Below are 23,529 nucleotides of genomic sequence, written 5' to 3'. Positions count from 1 at the left end.
AGTCTAATGTAAGCAACATGGCCATCAAGGGTATCATAAACATCAACAACATTGTTTGTTTGGTTCCAGAAGGTCTCCAGCTACATCCCAGCCTCCGGTCACCAAGGTCAGCCTGTCAGGTGAGTCCAGGCCAACTAGTCACACACTGTTACACTGTCCACAACGTAATCACATAGAGGGATTCACATTTTCAACCTAGGAGTCGTTCGTACTCTTTTCATAAGGTCTAGAATAGACGTGTCCTGTTGCTCCAGGGAGGAGTTTGTGTCTTACTGGCAGACAGACAGAAAAGTCTCAAGGCTCGAAAGAAAATGGCATTGTTGATATTTACAGCTGCTCTGCCCTTGTACTGTGGAACTGATGTTGTCAAGATGGGTCCAGGAGGCCGCTGTACTTGGAATCGAACATAGAAACACAGCAGTACAAAAACCCTCTTTCCAAACATGCACTTGGATGTGAAACACATGTTTATTCTGCAAGTACACAACATTAGAACTTAAATCCGTGTAGTTATCTATGCAGCCCCTTGATAAACAAACAATAGCAACACCTATAAACTTCCCTGAACTGACAACTTATCAGACAGAGGAGTCGTAGGTAGACCGTCGGGAAAGGAAAGAAACAAGTGGCAGCACGTGCAGAAACTCATAAGGGAAGGATGAAAGAGGGGGGGGGTAGGGTGTGAAGAAGGAATCTAGTTCCTGTTTCTCTGGTATCCACGTCCATTGACGTCAGTCAGGTCCACACACAGGTTATTTCTACTTCCTTGTGGGCCAGATGGCCCAATGCAGACCCTCCAACCCCCCAGCAGGAAAAAACAGGAGTGTGTCATCATCCTTCCTTCCAGCAGGGCTCCCCTCTGGAACTGAGCTTACTTCTCTCAGGCTGGGACTCAATCAAACTCTTAATAACACACGCTCCAGGTTTCCAGTGGTGGCCTAAAAAAAACGTTCTCTCCTCACCTGGTTCCATGTCCTCCTCTGTTCACAGAATAACACAGTCGGGTTTATGGCAGTTGGTTTCATTGCGTGATTTAGCAAAACGTTGTAATATCTGTTAATTTGACATTCCAACCTTTAGTTATCAAACCGGAACCTGACTCCTGGCTGATGTGGTGTTGTTCAGTGAGTGAGACCATAACAAAGAACAATGTGTCAACCAGGGAAACATCGCCTCATATCCTGTCCTATGTGCCGTGGCACTTGGGTCTGCTCTGTTTGTCTACTCAATAAAATGTCATGGACAGGAAAAGGGAGAAAGAGCAGAATCTTTTGTGCTGTGCGTCAGGGTTTCGTGGCCTGTGGAGTCGGTGAGCGCCCAGCGGGGTGCTGGAAAAGACATCTGCAGTTTTCCACCTGTTAAATCTCCAGAGAGAGAGAGAGGGGGAGAGAGAGGACGAGAGAGACAGTGTGAGATACACAGAGCGATGAGGTAGGAGACAGAGAGAAAGGTCAACAAGTTGGCAAGCCCCCGGGAAGAAGGTCAAAATATATCTAAGTAAATGACCCGACCAATGTCACTGTGTGAGAAGGGTCGAGAGGAGACGAGGGGGCCTGAGATCTGACCAACAGGAACGTTGTCCATCCAGCTTGTTATTATTATTATTATTATTATTATTATTATTATTATATTACTATGGTCGTACAAAAGTAAACTTGAGTGGATAAAACGCCGCCTGTCATTCTGTTTGCATGTTGACAAACATTTTGCTCCAGGTCTTGGCTTCCTCTTCTCTAGTCTCGTGAGCTATGCAACTAAGCACTACTCATTGCTGAATTAGATTATCGCCTTTCTCCTGCATTGCGGTGTTGATAAAGGGGGTTTCTGAAGGAAATGCGTGAGCACTGACGCTGTTGGCCATCTGAGATCAGCAATTCATCTGTAACTGTTCTCACTAGCTTTAGCCGAACATCGTCATGCTAGCTAAGACGTGGTTGGCTAGTAAATGCAGTAGAGGGGAGCCTGCTGATCTTATTTAGAGGGATGAAAATGATCGTGCACTCTGCGCATTCGTGTCAACTGTAGGCGGAACAGTAATGTAAAGTCTGGAAAGTGTTTGGGTATCAACATGTATTTGTGTTTTGGTGTGACAGTTGCACAGCACTGTCCTCTGTGTGTAGTTTTCAACAATTATAGCCTACTTATATGTGCTTACAAGTACTGTACATTCTGTGTGTGTGTGTGTGTGTAAGCATGTGCATGTGTGAGTACTCTCCCACAGTGGTGGTGATCTGATCATGTAACCTGTCAGTGACGTCATCAAATTAGCAAATTCTAACTAAGGACATTGCTCCTGCACAGATATTCCTGAGAAACAGCACTATAGGGAGTGTGTGTGTGTGTGTGTGTGTAGAGGGTGTGGGCCATGAGCACAACATCCACCCTCATATACCTGTTGTTTCTTGTTTCGTCACCATCACGTCATGAGAATTAAAACCAATATAACAGGTTTCATTTACTTTTACTGAGCTCAGCGCGATTATATTATACTGAGTATATGATATTATACTGGTTAATGGGTAATACTACTGTCCTTATTATACACTAATATTTACAGTATACTATTATAGAGTACTTCTAGTATACCAATTATAGAATATACAGTACACTATTACAGAGTAATTAATGCATACAATTATAGAGTACTACTTACAGTATAATATAATTTTAACTATAGTGTATACATGCATACAAAACATTTATAAAAAAAATCTTTCAAAAACATTGTGTATGCGTGTGTGTCTGCATGCAAACTTGTTTTTTTGACCGGCAGCACGAGCTGGAGAACCCCTCTCAGTAGATCCCAGAGACTGAGGGCCATTTGTAGCTCTGGGCTCAGTACAGACAGTGTCACACTGTCCACCATGTCCAGCCAAATGACATCATCCCCACGAGACACACAGGGGGGAGGCCTTTGGAAAACCCCTTGTCTGCACATGAAGCTTCCATGACAAACACATGGGAAACACTTACACCCAGAATGACCTGCATGGCCCTGAATCCTGAGCTTCCTAGTTTGAAGTTCAATAATGATAACATTGCTATAGGCTGGTTAGGGATAGTTTTGACCTGTTCAGTTGGACATATTTCATCTGTCCAGGCTGTGGACTGTGGTCCGGTCCAGTCTGAGTAACTCTACTCCTGTTCACCCGGTGGCTCCAGGTTTTCCCCCGTCCCGCCTAGAGCAGGGGACCCTGAGGGCTGGAAGCGTGCAGCCTGGTTAAGTATTTGAATTATGTTATTGACGTCAGCACACAGCCATAAAGCTGACTGCCGCCCATCCCACCCAGTAGCCTGTGCCAGAACCGCTCCATGGTCCATTGTGAAGGCTTGTCAAACAGGCCCAGAGCTGTGTGTGTGTGTGTGTGTGTTCATGCCTGTCTGTGTTGCTGGCGAGCTGACTGTTGTTTCGCTAGTTTGAAAGATGAAGCCACTCTTGTAAACTTTGAAGAGTCACAGGCTAGTGCTCCTTGTTTTGCTGTGGTAATACACCCAGCATGACACTGGCTTCTGAGTGCACCAGAAAGACCTCACCACACAACCGTAAAACATATGCCACGGGTAACTCCATATCAAATGCGTAATACATGTATATATGTATATAGACACACTCACTCATACACACGGTTTGTGTGTGTTGTTATCACCCTGTCCAAATGTATCTTTGTTTATCGTTTGTTGGATGGTGGACTTCAAACGAGGCGTTATGATGTTGCTGGGAAGTGAAGACTGTGGGTTTTCCCTCAGTTTCGTCCGTCAGAGCTATTGACATCTTGGATTCGTTCTCTGTGAGGTGTCATGAATATGTAGTCCAACAGACCGAAAACTTGCGTGTATTGATTGTTCTCCTTTGGTACATACTTCTGGATGACTCTCTGATGACTTTCTGATGACTTCATCAGCTGTTGTCAGGTGAATCATTCATTCTCTCTCTCTCCTTCTCCGAGACTGACGCACGTACAGGGAGGTGTGTGTGCGTGGCAGGGCTCTCTATAGGGTGATTCAGTGTGGCTCCTCTTCCTCCTCCGGGCCCACATGCATGTACACATGGATCCTGAGCCACACACGCGGGTACTGAGACATACGGTCAAATCACTCACTCTAGGAGTCCCTAGTCAAACTCTGCTTTGGGACCATACAGCTCATAGTTTTTTCTCTGAAATGGGTTTGACTTAAGGTGAAATAGCACTTTGCAACCCAAGGAGCTGTTTGCAGGATACTAAATATATGTATCTTTTTTTTCTTGTCCATTTCCACCCAGGTATCTACCCAATCTAATGTCAGATACATGGGGTGAATAGAGAGCGAGAGAGAGCGAGAGAGAGCGAGAGAGAGCGAGAGAGAGCGAGAGAGAGCGAGAGAGGGCGAGAGAGAGCGAGAGCAGGAGAGGGGGAGAGGGAGGGGGGGAGGGGGAGAGAAAGAGGGGGAGAGAGAGAAAGGGGCAGTGTGAGACGAAGAGGGTTTGGGGGCAGAGGGGGAGACAGCGCTGCCGTTGGACATCTCTCACAGAGGCCGGTCTGTGGGCCTGAGAGAGGGAGGGGGAGAGAAGAGGGGGTGTGGCCTGCTCCACTCACTGAGGCCTGTTGTCCTCCTTGCCTCCAGCATATGGCCAAAGCATTAAGACCACCGCCGAAAAAAACCCAGACCTCCGTCTGGAAAACTACGTTGAAAAATGTCTAGGAGCAGCCTCTCTGAATGTGACTGGGAGCGTGCGTCACTCTTTGACTGGTGACAATGGGAAATGTCACCTGACCCACGTACAGTCGTGTCTGTTGTATTCATGAACAATTTGATGTGAGGATTGATTTACCAGTCCTGTCTGCTTCCGTTATGTCCCTTACCGTCTTGAATCTAGACGTAAACAACTGCTCTCTTGCATGAATGGCGATTTCAATGAATCATGTTTCAGTGTTTTGAAATGACCTTATTTGACACTTGAAGAAGCTTGGATCCCTAGTGACTAATCCCTGATTTCCACACCTTTTTGAGTCAGGTCTATGTCAAGGACCATGTCACTTGATTGAGCACTGGTTATCAAAGATTTGTTGCCAAATTATTGATAGTGTCTGTAGAGATTTATGTAACAGTTTCAGACAAGACTGTTGACTTCATCCTGCTGTTGTTGTTGTTGAGTCACAGCTCTGTCAGTGATATTATGGGATAGACATTTTCCATTACACCATGAACCAGTGTCAGTCGTTTTTGCCTTCACATATCTGGTCAGTCTATCCTAGTCCCAGCGAACGACCCAGGATGAAGTTCTGGACCCTGCCCAGCTCCACCGCACTAATAGGATCATCCCTCCATCCCTCCCCTGGTAGAACCCACGGGCGGGTTCCATGATCCAGTCTGCTGGGTTCTGGGACTGCTCCGATGCCTCTCTAATGGTCTTTATATATCCTCTTTGAGGTGAAAAGGCGGGATGTGGTTGAACCTTCTTGGCAGGTTCCCCCCCCCCCCCAGGCTCAGTGGCAGCAGCTGGCTCCAGCCTACCAAGGCCCCTCTCTGATCCTGCTCACCGCTCTCTCCTCCTCCTCTGCAACAACTGCCGTACCTGTATCCCCCCGGCCCCTCCATTGCTGCCCTACTCCATGGGATCTCTCTTACCCCTGGCAGCTGTTTGGTACGGTGCCGTGGTTTGGCGCTGTGAAGGATCGCGCACCCTGGCTGCCGTCACTGCGCCGTCTAAGCTCTTTTGATGTGCTTTGATCTGCTTTTATTGACGTAAATTGCTGAGGCGCGTGCCAGCCGTCCCGTTGTGCGAAGCGTATGGGGGCAAACCTTTTCCACATGCGAAGTGTGTGAAGTTGAGATCAACCCGCTCCCGCTCCCCATCCCCCCCCCCTCCCCCCCGCCCCAACCTTGAAACAACGTTGGAAGTTGAAAGGCCAAGATGCCTTCAGTCGTTCCAGATGTGAAATGAGTTGAACCATCATCTGCTGCTTTGTCATCGTGCCATTTGTTCAGGATTGTCGACCGTCGAACTGGAAAAATGCTGTAGTCCAGATAGACACACTCCGTTCCGTGTTTTGTGTGAGTCCGGTCCTGGAGAGGAAGCTCTCTGGTTTCTTTGGCTCCCAGTCAAACCCAGGTCTGGAGTCCCCCCGCCCCCCCGTCCCCCGTCCCCCAGCTCAGGGAGTTAAAGTTTGCCTCTCGTGTTGCTTGTGCAAACACAGCGCTGGGCTTTTGATATCCTTTTTTTTTCTTCCTTCCTCCCTCGCTCGCTCGCTCTCTCTCGCTCTCGCTCTCTCTCTCTCTCTCTCTCATGTGTGTTTGGAGGGGATCAGAGAGCAGAGCTAGTTCGCCCAGCGTAGAGGCATGTGCTGCAGAGCGGAGTCTGGACATGGCTAGCATGTATTCGAAGATGAGAGCATGTGCAGGATGTGCTGTGGAAAGACAGTTCTGGAAGGTTTGCATTCTGCAGCGTGGAGATAAAAATCTTAATATGACAGCCTCAAGTCATAATGTTAGTCTCCACTGTGTGAGAGTGAATGTACTACCCCGTTTCTGAAAACTGCTGTCATTTCCTGTAAGGGCATGCATGTACACCTGCAATATGTGTGTGTGTGTCCCACCTCAACCAGTGTGTGTGTGTGAGCAAGCATCTAACCAGATATTGCACTGTTCCAGCTGTCACAAGCAGCTTTGTAGTGGACTTGAATGTGTTTGTAATATTGTAAGTGTCTGAGAAAGTTGAAACGCAATTGGTGGAGTCAAGTAAATCATTTAAAGTGTGCATGTATGCATTGGTAAACGGGTGAAAGGCTTGTGTGGGAAGCAAGTACACAAGCCCTACACACACACACACACACACACACACACACACCCAGCACCCTAGACCGGGGGCTCAGTGACACATCAACACCACAACGCTGACCGCCGACCCAGCACCACAGGGTTGAGGAAGGGGAGAAACTGGGGGAGAAGAGGGAGGGGGAGAGACTGGGGGAGAGGGAGGGGGAGGGGGAGGGGGAGGGGGAGAGACTGGGGGAGAGGGAGGGGGAGGGGGAGGGGGAGAGACTGGGGGAGAAGAGAAGAGGGAGGGGGAGAGACTGGGGGAGAGGGAGGGGGAGGGGGAGAGGGAGGGGGAGAGACTAGGGGAGAGGGAGGGGGAGAGACTGGGGGAGAGGGAGGGGGAGAGACTGGGGGAGAGGGAGGGGGAGAGACTGGGGGAGAGGGAGGGGGAGAGACTGGGGGAGAGGGAGGGGGAGGGGGAGGGGGAGAGGGAGGGGGAGAGGGAGGGGGAGAGACTGGGGGAGAGGGAGGGGGAGAGACTGGGGGAGAGGGAGGGGGAGAGGGAGGGGGAGAGGGAGGGGGAGAGGGAGGGGGAGAGACTGGGGGAGAGGGAGGGGGAGAGACTGGGGGAGAGGGAGGGGGAGGGGGAGAGACTGGGGGAGAGAGAGGGGGAGGGGGAGAGACTGGGGGAGAAGAGAAGAGGGAGGGGGAGAGACTGGGGGAGAGGGAGGGGGAGGGGGAGAGACTGGGGGAGAGACCGGGGGAGAGGGAGGGGGAGAGACTGGGGGAGAAGGGGAGAGGGAGGGGGAGAGAAGCACAGAAAGAGTTGGAGAGAGACTGAAAGAGGCAGGGGAGAGAGACTGAGGGGGAGGAGGAGGAGATACGCTCGGAAAGGGAGGGGAGGAGAGAAGCCGAGTGGGGAAGAGGGAAAAGAGGCCAGAGACAGACACCGACAGAGACGAGCGAGATAGAGTTTGCGTGTGTGAGAGACAAAGAGAAAAAGGAGCACTTTGGCACCAGCCTGCGCCGTCAGACACACGGAGAACGCCACATAGGATGAAGGAGCACCGCGTCTCTCTTCACACCTCTTCACCTCCAGGACATCCAGGACCCCCCGGTCGACACAGCCACCCGGCCCTGGGCCCTGACTACGTGTCTGTGTGTCTGTTGACAGACGATTCGTACCAGAAGCTGGCCATGGAGACCATGGAGGAGCTGGACTGGTGTCTGGACCAGCTGGAGACCATCCAGACCTACCGCTCAGTCAGCGACATGGCCTCCAATAAGGTAAGACCCGCTCACAAAACCACCCGACCCACAACCCGACCTTAACGTAACACAAACTTTAAGCACTGTAAGACGCATGGACCAGGTCCACAACACAGCCCACAGAACCCATTCTCAACCTGTCAACCATGTCTGGTTAGATAATAGATGTGAATCTCATTTAGAACCGTAGCCAGGGGGTCAGTCTTCATGTCAAACCTGTTGTGGGTGCTGCTTTGCTTGTGTAGGTTTTCACAGGGATTGCAGTATCCTTTTTTCTCAGTACTGTGTATGCAAAATGTATATTAAACCGCATTGACGTACTTGCAAAGTGAGAGTTGTCTTGTGGTTAAGTGTGTAAACAAGTGCCAGTGTTAGACAGACAGACTGTAAAACGCACCAACAATGGTCTGTTTGCATATTGGACCTGAGAGGAATGTTGTCTTTGAATAATATCAGGCTGGCCTCCGGTTGTTGTGTGTAGTTTTGCATAATAACTTGTAAATGATCCATATATTTCCATACATTTACTGGTAGGGTGGTGTGCTTTAGTATAGAGGAGCACTGCTGGGTTGTTGAACTTACTTGCCAGTAGGTCTCGCTGTCTCTCATGACCTTATCATGCCTGTTGCCTTTGTCTACAGTGTGCCTGGCCAAGTACCAAGAGCTAGGCTAACTGAGCTACGCTAATTGAGCCATGCTACGCTTAGCTATGCTTAGCTACGCTAAGTACATTGGATAACCTAGGTTCCCAGTAAATATGCTGTTACAAGGTCATGTTTTTTGCATAGTAATTGGCTGTTGTAAATAGCAACAAGATGCTAGCTAGCTTTGTCACTGGAGGGCTCTGCTGGTCCACTGTGCTGTATCCAGTGTCCTCCGACAGTCCCTTTGACTGCATAGCTGCGTGTGCAGGAAACCTTCAGACGGCGCCAGGAGGACTGGTGTTGTCTGTGTCTGGGTCTGCTACGTACAGTAGCACTACGGTGTCTTTGTGGTCAGGAGGAGGGGCTAGGTGGAAGCTTTGCAGACTGTGACCATGACCATGACAGGAGTTTCCTGTCGCTTCCTGTGTCATTTCCTCCCCGACCACCAGACTACAATGGCCGTCCACCGCACAGCCAGGGCTGGGCCCGGGCCTGATACTGTAAACCACGTCACTGGCACGCTAACACAACACCCTGAACACTCGCCAAGACCTCAGATAAATGTTCATGCTGGCTGTAGGTTATATTGCTGAGTCATGGCGCAGAAGATCATCAGGGCACCTTGCACTTCGGGGAATGGGGAGGAGGAAAGGGTGGATACAAGGTCATGGTGTTTGACTCTGTTTATCATGTTGCAAAATGTAGAAAATACTGGCCTACTTCTCTGTTTGCGTTGGGAAACAGAGTGTGAAGCTCGTAGTTATCTCCCGGTGGGCTGAGCTGGGATTTTCACCTACGCAACTTTACCGTTCAGGCCTCAAAGGCAAACCTGTAAAAACGCCCACACACACACACACTCACACACACACACACAGGGTTGAGGACAGACCACCAGGCCTCTCTCCTGTCTATAATAAAGGACCAAAGCCCGTCACAAGCAAATGAAGGGCACTTTCATTTTTCCAAGACCACAGGTGTGTCCTGCACTAGGACCACACACACTGCAGGACCACCGGACAGGCCCGGATGGCCTCAGAGCAGCAATGCGCCGCCTTAGCCTAGCCATCATTAGCTTAGCCACAGGTCCTTTCTGACGTTACCACGGGCCTTAGACAAACAGCACCATCTGAATCCAGTTAGCGGGCTAGCGTTGTGGGCTAGCATTGTGGGCTAGCGTGCGAGGAGCGCGCCGGTCTAGTAGGAAACTCTAACTCACGTGTGGTCAGGCCTCTTTGAAGCCCCACCGTCTCTGTGAAAATGACGGAATTATTGAAACAGATGTAGTGACTAGGTCAGGAGCTTTAGCAGGGGGAAAATGGCTGTTAAATTATATTATGACGACGATTATTAAGAGTTTGAAGCAATTGTGGCGGAGTGTTGCGAGAGCTAACGCTCCATCGTCTGTTTGTACAGAAATCACAAGCTTTTACCTGAAAACACTGACCATGAAACATTCTAGAAGTATGTGGTCCCCACACACCCAAACTGAAACTTTGGCTCACGGAAACATGTGTGTTTTGGTGCCAACCTCTGCCCCCCCCACCCAGCTATGACCCCGAGCTGTTTACATGGCAAACAGGCAGCCAGAGGCGGGTGAGTGGGGTACGTGGGGGGGGGGGGGGGGGGCTGAGCTGTAGGGTGTGGGTGCTGCATCAGGTTAACTCACCAACCAGGGCCTCCACCTCCTCCCACCCCCAGGACCACCTCTCTCTGTGGGAGCAGGAAACAAGGCCAGGGGAGACAGCAACCGCAGAGAGATGAGGCCTGGTTACGAAATACTCATTTCACTTTGCTCTAAATGACGTGACAGCAGCATTAACCAGTTTAGTATTTGGTAATGAGGGATTTACCTGGAGCTGTGTTGGTGTGGAGGTGGGGTTTAGGGTAAGGCTGCGAATGGGAAGGGAGCAGGAAGGTGTGCTTTCTAGGAGGCTCTCCTTACCGGTAAATGACCATGGTGGTTTACTGTAGTTCAGATTTGGGGCGAGGCAGGGGGAAGGAGGCGTGGTCTGTGACGGAGGGGAGGAGCCTTGGGTCTTCCAACATGCCGCACGCCTGGCTGTCACTTCAGTCAAGTTTATCGCTTTAGGTTTCCTGCCACGAGAATAGACGTGAGCACACAGAGGAAGCACTCGCACACTCACAGATAAGCCTCCACACACTGGAGACAAGTTCAGACAAGAAGTTTGCAGACTGAAGAAAAATGGGACTATGTTACCCTGAAAAGAATGAGATGTTTGGGATTCGGACGAGTTGGAAACAGGTAGGATCCTGCACAGTTATAGAGTACATTTGAAGACAACGGTTCCTCCAATCGTTTTGTTAAATATTACAAAGTCACGTATCCTTGAACTCTAGAAATATTTGGTTACTGAGCCGTCTTAAAATATTGTGTTTTAGTACAGAAAATTGCAAAACGCTTTCATCATCCATTTAAACTGGAATTCTTCTCCATTTATGAAGTGAAAACAGTAATGAAAACTATGCAAAATGTATTCAATAATCAAGTAAATATTAAACTATATAACCAGTGTATTTTGCAGAGGTCATGTTGGTGGCTGGGGATTAGGATCAGCTGACAAAGCTGGTATTGTGTGGCCATTATGTAAAGCCAAAGAGGAAATAACTAACTTTTGTATCCAGTTATGACAAAAAAAATAATATTTATATTTTAAACATCAAAAATATGAATGTATTACATTTTTTTGGACACGCATACAAACTAGTAGCTTGCTAAAGGAACTGGACATCTAGTTTTCCCTTGCTTGCCAGCAACCGCGTTAAGTATGCTGAGTTACAGTAGCACAGTCACTTTCTTACTGAGAACTCTGTCTACCCACTAGGTGTCTTTTCTTGCGTCATTGAAGTGTAGCTTTTCGTCTTGCCAAAGAAAGGGCAATTGTCTGTTATGACGGTACGCTGGCATCCTTGACACAACAGAATGTGCTGGGTGACGGCGCGTGTTGAGTTTGTATCCTGCACAACACTCACGTATCAGTCAGCAGGCCTTTAACGTATGCAGCTGGGGTTTATCAGCATGGCTTCTGGGGGAAAGAACTGACACACACACATACACAACACAGTGTGGTGACTCACTGTGGTCACAATATGCTGCTCTTTTTCTTTGCTCAAGGATGAATAACAAGTCCCCTTTCAATAGAATCAGGCTAGCCTGATTCCAGGTCTTAGTTTTATGATGTTTCTCGGGAGTTTAAGTAACTGTCTCTGGCAAGAGGATTTGTAGGGCGCTATTGCAGCCAAAGCTTTGAGTTGTGTTTTAGGAGTTTCAAGTCAAGTGGAGGAGGACTAACTTGACTGCCAGATGGCACCTGTTTCAGCCACAGACTGCTCGATGGGATAAGAAATCTGTAATGAATAAGGGTAATAATAATGTGACCCATCTACCATTGGATTTGCAACTGGACTCAGGAACATATGATTTCGGCGTTGAAAGGGGTTCTCTAAGAAAAGAAACAAGGCAGACCTGCGAAACATCAATGCAGCTCCGCTAGAACTGAGTAGTGAGAGGCAAAACCACAGATAGCTGCTCCCTTCTTCCTGAGCCTAGCAATGCACTGCAGAGTAACCTGTGCGCGTGCACGTGTGCCTGTGCGCTCGTCCACACTTGTACTCTAGTGCATGGTGGGATGCGCTGTGTTTGGATGAGAGACACAGACTGGCTCAGTAGGTCAGGTGACTCTGTTGCCATGGCGTTCAGGTTGTAGCGTAATTGGTGGCACCCTGGCATGCTGCAGACGACCGACGTCCTGCTTGTGTGTTCCCCCCTCCCTCTCCCTCTCTCTTCCACTCTCGCTGTCTCTCTTTCCACCCCTCTCTCTTTTTCTCCTCTCGCTCTCCGCTCTTTCATCCACGCACTCTCCTCGTTCCCATTCTCCTCCCCCTCTCTTCCACCCTCTGTCTCTCTCCCTCTCTCTCCCTTTCTCTTCCACCCTCTCTCTCTCTCTCTGTCTCTCTTTCTTTCTCTCTCTGTCTCTCTTTCTTTCTCTCTCTGTCTCTCTCCCTCTCTCTTCCACCCTCTCTCTCTGTCTCTCTTCCTCTGTCTCTCCCCCTCTCTCTTCCACCCTCTTTCTCTCTCTCTCTCTCTCTCTCCCTCTCTCTCTGTCTCTCTCCCTCTCTTTCCACCCTCTCTCTCTCTCTGTCTCTCTGTCTCTCTCCCTCTCTCTTCAACCCTCTCTCTCTCTCTGTCTCTCTCCCTCTCTCTTCTCCGCTGGGAGACGGAGCCAGCAGCAGCTGCTGCAGACCAGACAAACACGCCCGGCTCGTCTCACGGTGCCAGATAGCATCTGAGGCGGCTCGCAATGTCGCCGCCCGCATGAGGGACGCAGCCGCGCGTCTTCCCTTTCACCACAGTACAGAGCACAAGCCGGTCCACACTAGTTAGAGGAAGCAGGAGCATTAAACATGCCTTATCTGCAAGGGCTGCTTCACAGGCTTAGGGGGGGGGGGTGCTCCTTTGATAGACAAGATTGATAAGAAAATCAAACAGAAGGAGAGGTTGTGTTTGTGTGTGAGAGGGAGGGATCTTTGCAAAGAGAGAGAGAGCGAGGGAGAAAGAGGAGGGGATTTTGCGGAAGACTACCAATCAGAATGCGTGGAGATTGATATGGAGAGAGAGAGAGAGAGAGAGAGAGAGAGAGAGAGAGAGAGAGAGAGAGAGAGAGAGAGAGAGAGAGAGAGAGAGAGAGAGAGAGAGAGAGAGAGAGAGAGAGAGAGAGAGAGAGAGAGAGAGAGAGAGAGAGAGAGAGAGAGAGAGAGAGAGAGAGAGAGAGAGAGAGAGAGAGAGAGAGAGAGAGAGAGAGAGAGAGAGAGAGAGAGAGAGAGAGAGAGAGAGAGAGAGAGAGAGAGAGAGAGAGAGAGAGAGAGAGAGAGAGAGAGAGAGAGAGAGAGAGAGAGAGAGAGAGCGGGAAGAGGTATCCAGCTGTGCTGAGCAGAAGGGGGGAAACACTTGCAGGAGAATAAAGCAGGAGCAGCGAGAGAAGCAGAGGGTTGTCTCAGCCAGCCCCAGGAGACTTGAGGCTGGAGCCCTCCTCCTCTTCATCACGATCTTATTTGGCGTGGACACAGAGAGAGACCAGCGAAAGTGGAAGGGGGGATTACCTCTCTTCCCCGCTTCGGTCCAGAGGGGATTCCACGGTCAAAGGAGATAGCGAGTGTCGCGGGCCACCTGTGCACAGACTCGTATCAGTCACGGAGGATTGGGTTGTGGAGCGTTCAGCAGGGGCCACAGGGGGCTGACTCTACCCCTGTCTAGGGGCTCTGTCGGTGGGGCTTTCATCGTGTGAGAGAGGGCTGCTGCTGGTGGTGGTGGTGGTAGACGTGGTGCGGGGTCCCCCCAGAGAGAAGCACAGACGGGGCTTCTGCTGGGGAGAACCAGGGCTAGCTCAGCACCATGCCCGAGGCCAACTACCTGCTCTCTGTCTCCTGGGGCTACATCAAGGTGTGTGTCCTGAACGAAGGCGTGTGTGTGTGTGTGGGGGGGGGGGGGGGGTCTGCTTGTTTTTGTGTCAAACTTAATCTGGAACTCATAACAAATATAGGCTGGTCTGGGACGATTTACAATTTCCTTGTATGGTCTACAGCAATTTGACTTCTCCCAGTGGACAATGACTCTGATGGAAATTCCCTCAAAATGGTTATGTTTTTTCCAACGTTGTTTGTTTATACATTTAACCTAACGTGATCTGATCTGTTTTTCTCCAGTTCAAGAGGATGTTGAACCGAGAGCTGACCCACCTGTCGGAAATGAGTCGCTCTGGCAACCAGGTGTCAGAGTTCATCTCCAACACCTTCCTAGGTAAGCGTCTCAGTCATGTCCAAGTGACATGCGCTCACACAAACCACACACTGATAGACAGTTCCTTCTTTTCACGTGACGGGTATTCATGAGGTAAATCCAAATGATTCAAAAGGTCAAATTCTTGCTGTTCTATTGGTATTAGACCTGAGGGCAGGAAGGTCAGCATGTGTGCCGGACTCTTCAGGGTTACCATGAGCTCATTCAGCGTACTGGAGGGGCAAGTCGCTGGTCTGCACCACTGCTTTCAAACCAGTCAGATCTGGTCTGCAGGAGTGTTTCCCTCGCTCTCACTGCGGCGGGGGTGGGGTGGGGGGGGGGATGACTTCAGTCTGGAGAGGGAGAGGACTGTGTGTGTGTGTGTGTGTGTGGTTTGGGGCAAGCCTCTGTATTATTCAGTAGTGTGGCTGCAGTGTCTCCCTGCCTTTGACAGCTCCAGAGCATAGTCCATGACTCACAGTCAGTTAGTCAGCATGTGGACTGGGGCTAGGACTAGAACGAGCAGCATGGAACCGCTTTTTCTTGACTAAAACGAGTGCGCGTGCGTAGAAAACCCATCCGCGCGCGTCGAGAAAAGACAGACGACGAACCTCTGAAGCAGAAATGTCTCGATGCCCTTGAAGCTGCTGGCGTCTCTCAGAAACAGATCTGTTCCTTGTGCATGGCAGTGGAGTAAGGGGGAGGTCCTATGAGATATGGCATGGGCCCACACACACACACACACACACACACACAGAAGGAGCACAACAAAGGGGACATCACCTGCGCCAGAGGGCAAACCACCAGCACGGTCCCAGCATGGCACCAGCATCTAAGCAAACAGGACCTCTGAACATGAGAAGGCCCATTTCTTTTTCTCCGTACTGTTATTGTTTACGTCACTGCGTTATACCTCTCGACCTCTCTTCCCAGAATTGGTGGACTCGTGAAGGTGTTTGTGAAAGGGATTGTAAAAGCTTTCCGTGCTCACAATTTAAAAACAGTTTCATTTAGCAGTTTAAAAAAAACTGGGGGTGTCTGGGTATTTTTGCGTGGCACGTAAATAAAAAAAGTGATGATGAGGCGCTGGGGAAAGGAGAAGGAAAGGAGATGGAAGGAAAGAGAGCACAGAGATCTGACAGATGCAAATGGAATGAGACCGAATGAGAACGACTACTGGGATCATTCAATAACTTTGTCTGTGGTCTCACATGTCAGAGGTCAAGTTTGGTCATGAACAAAGCAGCAATATAACCCCTTCTGCTGTTTCTCTCTCTCTCTCTCTCTCTCTCTCTCTCTCTCTCTCTCTCTCTCTCTCTCTCTCTCTCCACCCCTCTCCCTCTCTCTGTCTCTCTCGCTCTCTCTCCGTCCCCCAGACAAGCAGAACGAGATGGAGCTGCCGTGCCCCGTGCAGAAGGGCCGGGAGAGGAAGAGGAGGCAGGCGAGCCAGCAGACGGGGATGATGACCCAGATCAGCGGGGTGAGGAAGGTCAGCCACGCCCCCGGGGACTCTGCGCTCAGCCGCTTTGGGGTGAAGACGGACCAGGAGGACCTGCTGTCGAAGGTGCGGCAGAGCGTGGAGACACGCGAGCGTGCGGCATCCAGAGTGTCATCATCCCCTCCCTCCCGTGGTTGTAGTCTCGACTCACCCCTCCCCCCCCTCTGTCTCTCATCCACATCAGGACCTGGAGGACATCAACACCTGGGGTCTGAACATCTTCAGGGTGGCAGAACATTCCCACAACCGCCCCCTCACCTGCATCATGTACACCATCTTCCAGGTCAGCCTCCTCCTAGACACACACACACAGACACACACACAGGCAGACACACACGCAGACACACACACTTTAGTATTATACGTCAAAGGATTAAGGAAGGAGTGACTCACTAGTCCAAGGTCTGTGTGTGTGTGTGTCTCTGTTCTACTGAATCAATTTGCTTCACGTCCTGTTATGCTGTTCTCAGAACATCTTCTAAATGAATGACTAGACAGAGAACCACCACAGTATATTGAGCCAGTGAGTCACTCATCTTCTGAACTCGAGCTCCTTCAACTGCCGAATCTGTCACTGCATCATTCCAGTAGTATTTGCCCAAACAAATTCAGTTCATTCGAAGTGAATTTCCCCAACCACCCGAGTGCTAGGCTACAAAACACTACTGCAGTACATGGTAGGCTGAAGTAAAACCCAACTGCAGTGAGCTAAGTGTGTTTTTTTTGGCGTGCAGGAGCGAGACCTGATGAAGACGTTCAAGATCCCGACGGACACGTTTGTGACGTTCATGTTGACCCTGGAGGCCCACTACCACTCGGACGTGGCCTACCACAACAGCCTGCACGCGGCCGACGTGGCCCAGTCCACACACATCCTGCTGTCCACCCCTGCCCTGGACGTAAGACTCTCTGCTCTGCTCCCTTCTCTTCCCCTCCTCTCCTCCTTTCTCCTCTCCTCGAACCGGCCTGCCTCTCCCCTCCCCCTGCTCTCTCCTCGCCTTCTCACCTGTCCTCTGATCAGGCCCGACTCCACTCCATACCGCATGTCTTTTAGTCGCTGTTGTAGCGGCGAAACAAATTGACGTTGGTAGAGGAAGGGATTAGCGTCCTACGATTTTGTTTCTTTTACACTGTGTGAAACTCAACAAGGTTTCCTCTTCCCACGCTGCCCCTTGTCCAATCACAGGCCGTCTTCACCGATTTGGAGATCCTGGCGGCCATCTTTGCGGCGGCCATCCATGACGTGGACCATCCGGGTGTCTCCAACCAGTTCCTCATCAACACAAGTGAGTACAAACCATGTCACACCCTGACTCATCCGTAGGTATTGATTCATGGTCTGTGCCATGACTTATCAGTAAAAAAATGCTGTATTTGCTTGCTGTGTCTTACCCCATCTCTCTGCATCTCTGTTGGTCTGCTCTCCCTCTCTGTCACAGACTCAGAGCTGGCTCTGATGTACAACGATGAGTCGGTTCTGGAGAACCACCACCTTGCGGTGGGCTTCAAACTACTCCAGGAGGACAACTGTGACATCTTCCAGAACCTCAACAAGAAGCAGAGGCAGTCCCTCAGGAGGATGGTGATCGACATGGTGAGAGGACACCGCACGCACACACACATACACACACACACACACACACTCTAGTCTCACCCCTTCTCTCCCTCTCTCACCTCATCCTCCTACTCCATACACTCTCCTTTACCTTCTTCCTCCCTCTCCCACTCTCTCCGTCTCTGTCTCTTTCTACCTTTCGTATGTGTTGATTCTAAGTGAGAGTGTCTCTGTTGCTGTCCCTCCAGGTTCTAGCTACAGACATGTCTAAACACATGAGCCTGCTGGCTGACCTCAAGACCATGGTTGAGACCAAGAAGGTGACCAGCTCAGGAGTGCTGCTCCTGGACAACTACACCGACAGGATTCAGGTACAGACACAATCAAGTCACACACAACAGACACACACGTATACAGACATACTGTCGCACGCAATTATATACACACACAAGGATAGTCACACACAACACACACACACACACTACCGCATAAGGGACTCACCCTGGTTCTCTGACCCCCTTCCAGGTGCTGAGGAACATGGTTCACTGTGCGGACCTGAGCAACCCCACCAAGTCCCTGGATCTGTACCGCCAGTGGACCGACCGCATCATGGACGAGTTCTTCCACCAGGGCGACCGGGAGAGGGAGCGAGGCATGGAGATCAGCCCCATGTGTGACAAACACACCGCGTCGGTGGAGAAAAGCCAGGTGGGACACACACACACCTCACACAAGAACGTTGTTTCGTCCGTTTGCTTCTATCCGTCATGACGTTGGAGCCGTTGTTATGAAAAAGAGTGGACGTGTTCTGGACTCCTCGTCGACGCTGCCTCGTAGTCCCGTGACAGGCAGAGTCGTGTGTTTCCTGAGGTGCTTCTGTAACCTCACGGTCTCCCCCTCTCCTCCCTAGGTGGGCTTCATCGACTACATCGTCCACCCCCTGTGGGAGACCTGGGCCGACCTGGTCCACCCCGACGCCCAGGACATCCTGGACACCCTGGAGGACAACCGCAACTGGTACCAGAGCACCATCCCCCAGAGCCCCTCGCCGCCCTTCTACAGTGGGGACGCCGAGGGGGACGGGGAGGGGGAGGGCGGCGGCGAGCAGGGGACCAAGTTCCAGTTTGAACTGACGCTGGAGGACGAGGGGGGGCCGTGCGGACAGACGCAGACTCTCCCTGGTCCCTCCTCCCCCGACCCCGCCGACACCAGCCCGCCGTCCTGACCTCTGACCTCACACGGGCGGCCACAGCATTGGCTGTTCCACAGCGGCTCTTTTTAATTGCAGTGGAGGAATCCTGCAAACCTGGCTCTCTGGAGCTGCCCAAGAGGGCCTAACTGACTCTGGGGGGCCTCACCCTGGAGAAGAAAGGGGGAAACCCTGTAGCGCTTTGTCTCAGAGCTCCCCTGGGAGAATAACGGTGTTGGAAGGACGTCCAGACATGAAGGAACCAATGGAGAAGAGTAGAAGGCAGTGCCAAGGCTTTCTAGCCACATGGGGCTATCTCCTTTATTTGGACTAATACTGTAGAACAGTAGAGAAAGATAACTATGTCCAGACAGACAGGAGACACGTGCACTTTCACTTTTTTGTTGTTGCTGTTGTTGGGTTTCTTCATTTCTTTTGAAGAAGGTTTACTTGTTTTTGTAACACTTGTCTGGAGACAGTGTGTACTTTTTTTTTACCAACCATGTCTTTAGTGTGTAATGTTTTTTTATAATTTATGGAACAAAGATGTGAAATGTTTGTTTTCTACACAAGAATATGGAGGTGTGTCTCACAAGTCAGAAAAATGTGCAGTGAGTCTTCCCAATGAAGGCAATATTATCAAAAGGATTTTGGGATATCACTTTTTAATCATGTGACTTCCAAGCATAATTTGCACTTTTTGACGGATCGAAAAAGGAAGTGTATCCATTTTCTTTTCTTTAATCCCAATTAAAGGTCAAAGTTATTTGTACGCTCTAATAAATTGCACAAGTCAGTGTCAATACCAGTGAACACAAGCTCCCTAAAACATCAAAAGCACTTACAAAACCCATCAATAGTTTGTATTGACACAAACTCCCGTTTATTTCCTAGGGGAAATAAGTAAAATCAACCAGTTCCAAAGATATTCAGAGAGAAGCACTTTAACAGACAAACTGCCACTAAGGAGAGATGTAGAGAACCTTTTATTAACTCCTGCACCCAAAAATGTAATCCCTTATTAGACCCATTCATTGAAAACATTATTTGGCCAATTCAGCTAAAAAGATGTTTACGTTTTTTTACTTTCAAACCTAGGAAGTGAAATCCTCGCGGCCGCTATTTTCCCCGCCATACACGTATCCTCCTGCATTAGGAAGAATAACCTCCATCAACACAGCCTGACATCATTTTGATGTGGTTCAAGACAGATCTGTATCTGCACAACTCTCCTGATCTGGCAGAACATTTCTAACAACAACAATGAACGTAATTTAAAGTTAAGGATAAAAACAAGTGTCATCCTTTTTTCTTTTTTGCTCAATTTAAAGGTACTGCAAAGTATGCTGCCATTCCTTTTAACCTCTTGTTTAGGGATGTGAACATTCCAACCCTATGTGTGTGTTGCATCCATACCTTGCGTTCACCTTGAACTGTTTATTTATTACCATTCCATTGTACCTGTAAATAGAAATGTATTCACAATCCAGTTGCTATTATTAATATACACATTTATACACATCTGTCGTGGTGTTCTATGAGTCTATGAAGCAATATCCTGTTTTATTTCCTGAGTAAAGTGCTCAGATCTGCACACACCGTTCTGAAGCACAATGTGGACGAGGACTGTCGACACAAACACAATAACTTTTTTTTTTTTTTCATGTGTTGTTTTTTGAGAGGACAAACAATATTTGAAATCCACTGCAATTTATTCATATCTGTGAATCCCAAAAATATGTTTGTATTGTTCTCAAACACCCTTGTATTGAGGTGATGGGTGATAGTAACTATGATCCTTCGTAATGAGTCCAAAGGCTGGATTGTTTCCTACTAAGTACGGTGACGGGTCACTGTAGTTGGAATAATGACATTTATTTCAAATGGGTTCTTTATACTTTCTCACACAATGTATGGTAAAATATTGTCTACTCCATTCCAATAAGATCATTAAAATCAGCATGAATTACTTTTTTGTGAGTCTTTTCCTATATCCAAGTTTTTGACTGCAGAAGTTGTGTGCTGCTGTGTATAGAGGTGATAGACGCAGGGACTCGTGGACACAAGACCAAGACAAGGGAGGTACGGGGACACAGGTGACATGGCCAACACAGGGACACAGGGAGACTGGGATATGAGGCACAGGCAGCACAGGGACACTGGGATATGAGGCACAGGCGGCACAGGGACACTGGGATATGAGGCACAGGCGGCACAGGGACACTGGGATATGAGGCACAGCTGGCACAGGGACACTGAGCTATGAGGCACAGGCAGCACAGGGACACTGGGATATGAGGCACAGCTGGCACAGGGACACTGAGCTATGAGGCACAGGCAGTACAGGGACACTGGGATATGAGGCACAGGCGGCACAAGAGATACAGGGACACATGGGACACAAGAGATCCAGTGCAGAAGATTCAAGATCACAAGGCACACAATAGACACGGGTGGAGGAATGTCAACAGGAAGTGGAAAAATTGCCCTGCTCACCCTCCCATGGCCCAGGCTAGCTACGCCCAAGATATCAGCTCAGATAGAAATCAACATGAGGGTCTGTGCAGTTTATAAACACAGCAGCTCTCTGAAACTAGAACTGTGCAGGACCTGTGGGAATGACACAGAAGGACAAGCAATACTAGATGTGTTTTGTTGTCCATCCAGGCACACAGCCTTACCGTCTCTGTTACAATCATCTAGCCCCACTTAAAGAACGAGTTACACTAATAACATATTACTGCAACTGAAACCTCGCCCTGTATCGTATTTCCCCAAATTCAGGGAAAACGTGGTGACTGATTACTGTAAACACGCTTGCACAAGGCCAGCGTTTTCCGTCGTGGTCAGTGAGGGCCGCGTTGCCTTGGCGATGGATAGATAGTTTGTTTGGAACTTGACTTGTGGTCCTGTGGTCTGTGGGCATCTGACGTCAATGGGCCAGGAAGGTAAAGCGGGCGGTGAGGCGTAGGAGGGGAGGGGGTCCAGGAAGGGGGTCCAGTCCTGTCCGACTTTAACCCAGCAGCAGCAACAGCTTCCATGGATGGAGCATGTGTACCCACCCCCTCCACACTCTTCCACATGTGGACCCACCTGGACACACTCCTCCTCCCCACTCCTCCTCCAGGCAGGCTGTCCAGGGGCCCGTGGGGCCGAGGAAGGGAAGAGAACCACTTCCAGTTAAACAAACCTGTTCTCTCTCTATCCACATTATGAAAATAACTGTCTTCCTGGAGCTCTCCTGGCCAGCTGTTGCTTGTTTACAGTCTGGCTGACAGTGGAGACTGACGTCCACCAGCCAGTTGGCTTCCCAGGGGGAATATGAAGGCCAGCAGCTACGGCTGACAACCTACAGCCACATAAGGCTGTAGGCTGCAGAGGCGAGCTAAGAATTGTCTTTACATCTCCAGATGCAGCCTTGTCGCAGTTGTATTAGATCAGGGTTCGGGTGACCTCAATTTTAAATGATTTTTTAAGTATGCAAAAAACGACTAAAACAACTAGATAAATTATTGTAGAAGAAACATTTTCTCATCCCAACTTTCCAACAAGGAGCATTTTACAAAACTTGTAACAAAGTTTACCGTATGTGCCAATGCTGAAATTGGGGTTGTGTTAAAAAATGTTATGATAAATGATAAATGAACAAGTATGTAACTGTGTTTCTGTGCATGTGTGTTTTTAAGAGTAAGCGTTTGTAAGTACAAATTATGAAAGGACCGGTTCAACATTCCTAAAAGTCACAAATAATCTAAAAGAATGTTTGGAATGAATGTCACATCACACATAATCCGCAGCAAGAGAACATCTCCAAACGGGACAGGTTATCAGGACAGGCAAACAGGACAGGCAAACAGGACAGGCAAACAGGACAGGTAAACAGGACAGGTAAACAGGACAGGCAAACAGGACAGGCAAACAGGACAGGTAAACAGGACAGGTAAACAGGACAGGTAAACAGGACAGGCAAACAGGACAGGTAAACAGGACAGGTAAACAGGACAGGCAAACAGGACTGGCAAACAGGACAGGCAAACAGGACAGGTAAACAGGACAGGTAAACAGGACAGGTAAACAGGACAGGTAAACAGGACAGGCAAACAGGACAGGTAAACAGGACAGGTAAACAGGACAGGCAAACAGGACAGGCAAACAGGACAGGTAAACAGGACAGGTAAACAGGACAGGCAAACAGGACAGGTAAACAGGACAGGTAAACAGGACAGGTAAACAGGACAGGTAAACAGGACAGGCAAACAGGACAGGTAAACAGGACAGGTAAACAGGACAGGTAAACAGGACAGGTAAACAGGACAGGTAAAGAGGACAGGTTCTTGGACCGTGCCACAGAAAATTTGAGGAGGAGAACAGTCTTAGTCTGGTCTTCACATCTGAAGCCTGGAGCCTCCAATCCCACAAGTCGGCAATATTATTGTACATCAAGAAACTGTCTGTATCTTATCGGTGGTATTTTATTCATACTGCAGAGATTTCAGGTACTAGTGTAGCTGCACATTGTGGCATGTTCTGTATAACAACATGCACTGCTGTGTCTACAGGATGGAACCATTGATAAATGGTAATGTGCACTGAGCAGCTGACTGCATGAGGCTGGGGAGAGAGAGAGAAGTACAGAGAGAGAGGGAGGGAGAGAGAGACATAGAGAGAGAGAGAGAGAGAGAGAGATATAGATATATATATATATAGAGAGAGAGAGAGAGAGAGAGAGAGAGAGAGAGAGGAGAGAGAGAGAGAGAGAGAGAGAGAGAGAGAGAGAGAGAGAGAGAGAGAGAGAGAGGGAGAGAAAGAGAGAGAGAGAGAGAGAGAGAGAGAGAGAGAGAGAGA

At 49.4% G+C, this 23,529-nt stretch overlaps 1 protein-coding gene across 3 annotated transcripts in view; it reads left to right on the top strand.

Annotated features, from left to right (window-relative positions):
• Window positions 1-20,653, top strand: part of LOC146271083 (3',5'-cyclic-AMP phosphodiesterase 4B-like) — a 36,313-nt gene extending 15,660 nt beyond the window's left edge. For all 3 annotated transcript variants that reach the window (XM_084707218.1, XM_084707217.1, XM_084707219.1), the window contains 11 exons: window positions 70-119; window positions 7,910-8,022; window positions 14,370-14,463; window positions 15,819-16,006; window positions 16,125-16,223; window positions 16,675-16,839; window positions 17,127-17,226; window positions 17,380-17,534; window positions 17,744-17,866; window positions 18,021-18,203; window positions 18,406-20,653. In XM_084707218.1, the coding sequence (XP_084563344.1) occupies window positions 70-119; window positions 7,910-8,022; window positions 14,370-14,463; window positions 15,819-16,006; window positions 16,125-16,223; window positions 16,675-16,839; window positions 17,127-17,226; window positions 17,380-17,534; window positions 17,744-17,866; window positions 18,021-18,203; window positions 18,406-18,720 (1,585 nt within the window). In that variant the 3' untranslated portion in view covers window positions 18,721-20,653. The remainder of the gene's footprint in view (window positions 1-69; window positions 120-7,909; window positions 8,023-14,369; window positions 14,464-15,818; window positions 16,007-16,124; window positions 16,224-16,674; window positions 16,840-17,126; window positions 17,227-17,379; window positions 17,535-17,743; window positions 17,867-18,020; window positions 18,204-18,405) is intronic.
• The last annotated feature ends 2,876 nt before the right edge of the window (window positions 20,654-23,529 follow it).

Source organism: Hypomesus nipponensis, chromosome 10 (genome assembly GCF_054491055.1).
Source record: "Hypomesus nipponensis isolate SF chromosome 10, ASM5449105v1, whole genome shotgun sequence".
NCBI classification, from domain to species: domain Eukaryota; kingdom Metazoa; phylum Chordata; class Actinopteri; order Osmeriformes; family Osmeridae; genus Hypomesus; species Hypomesus nipponensis.
Note: the sequence above shows the minus strand (reverse complement) of the source record. Positions and strands in the feature narration are given on the sequence as shown.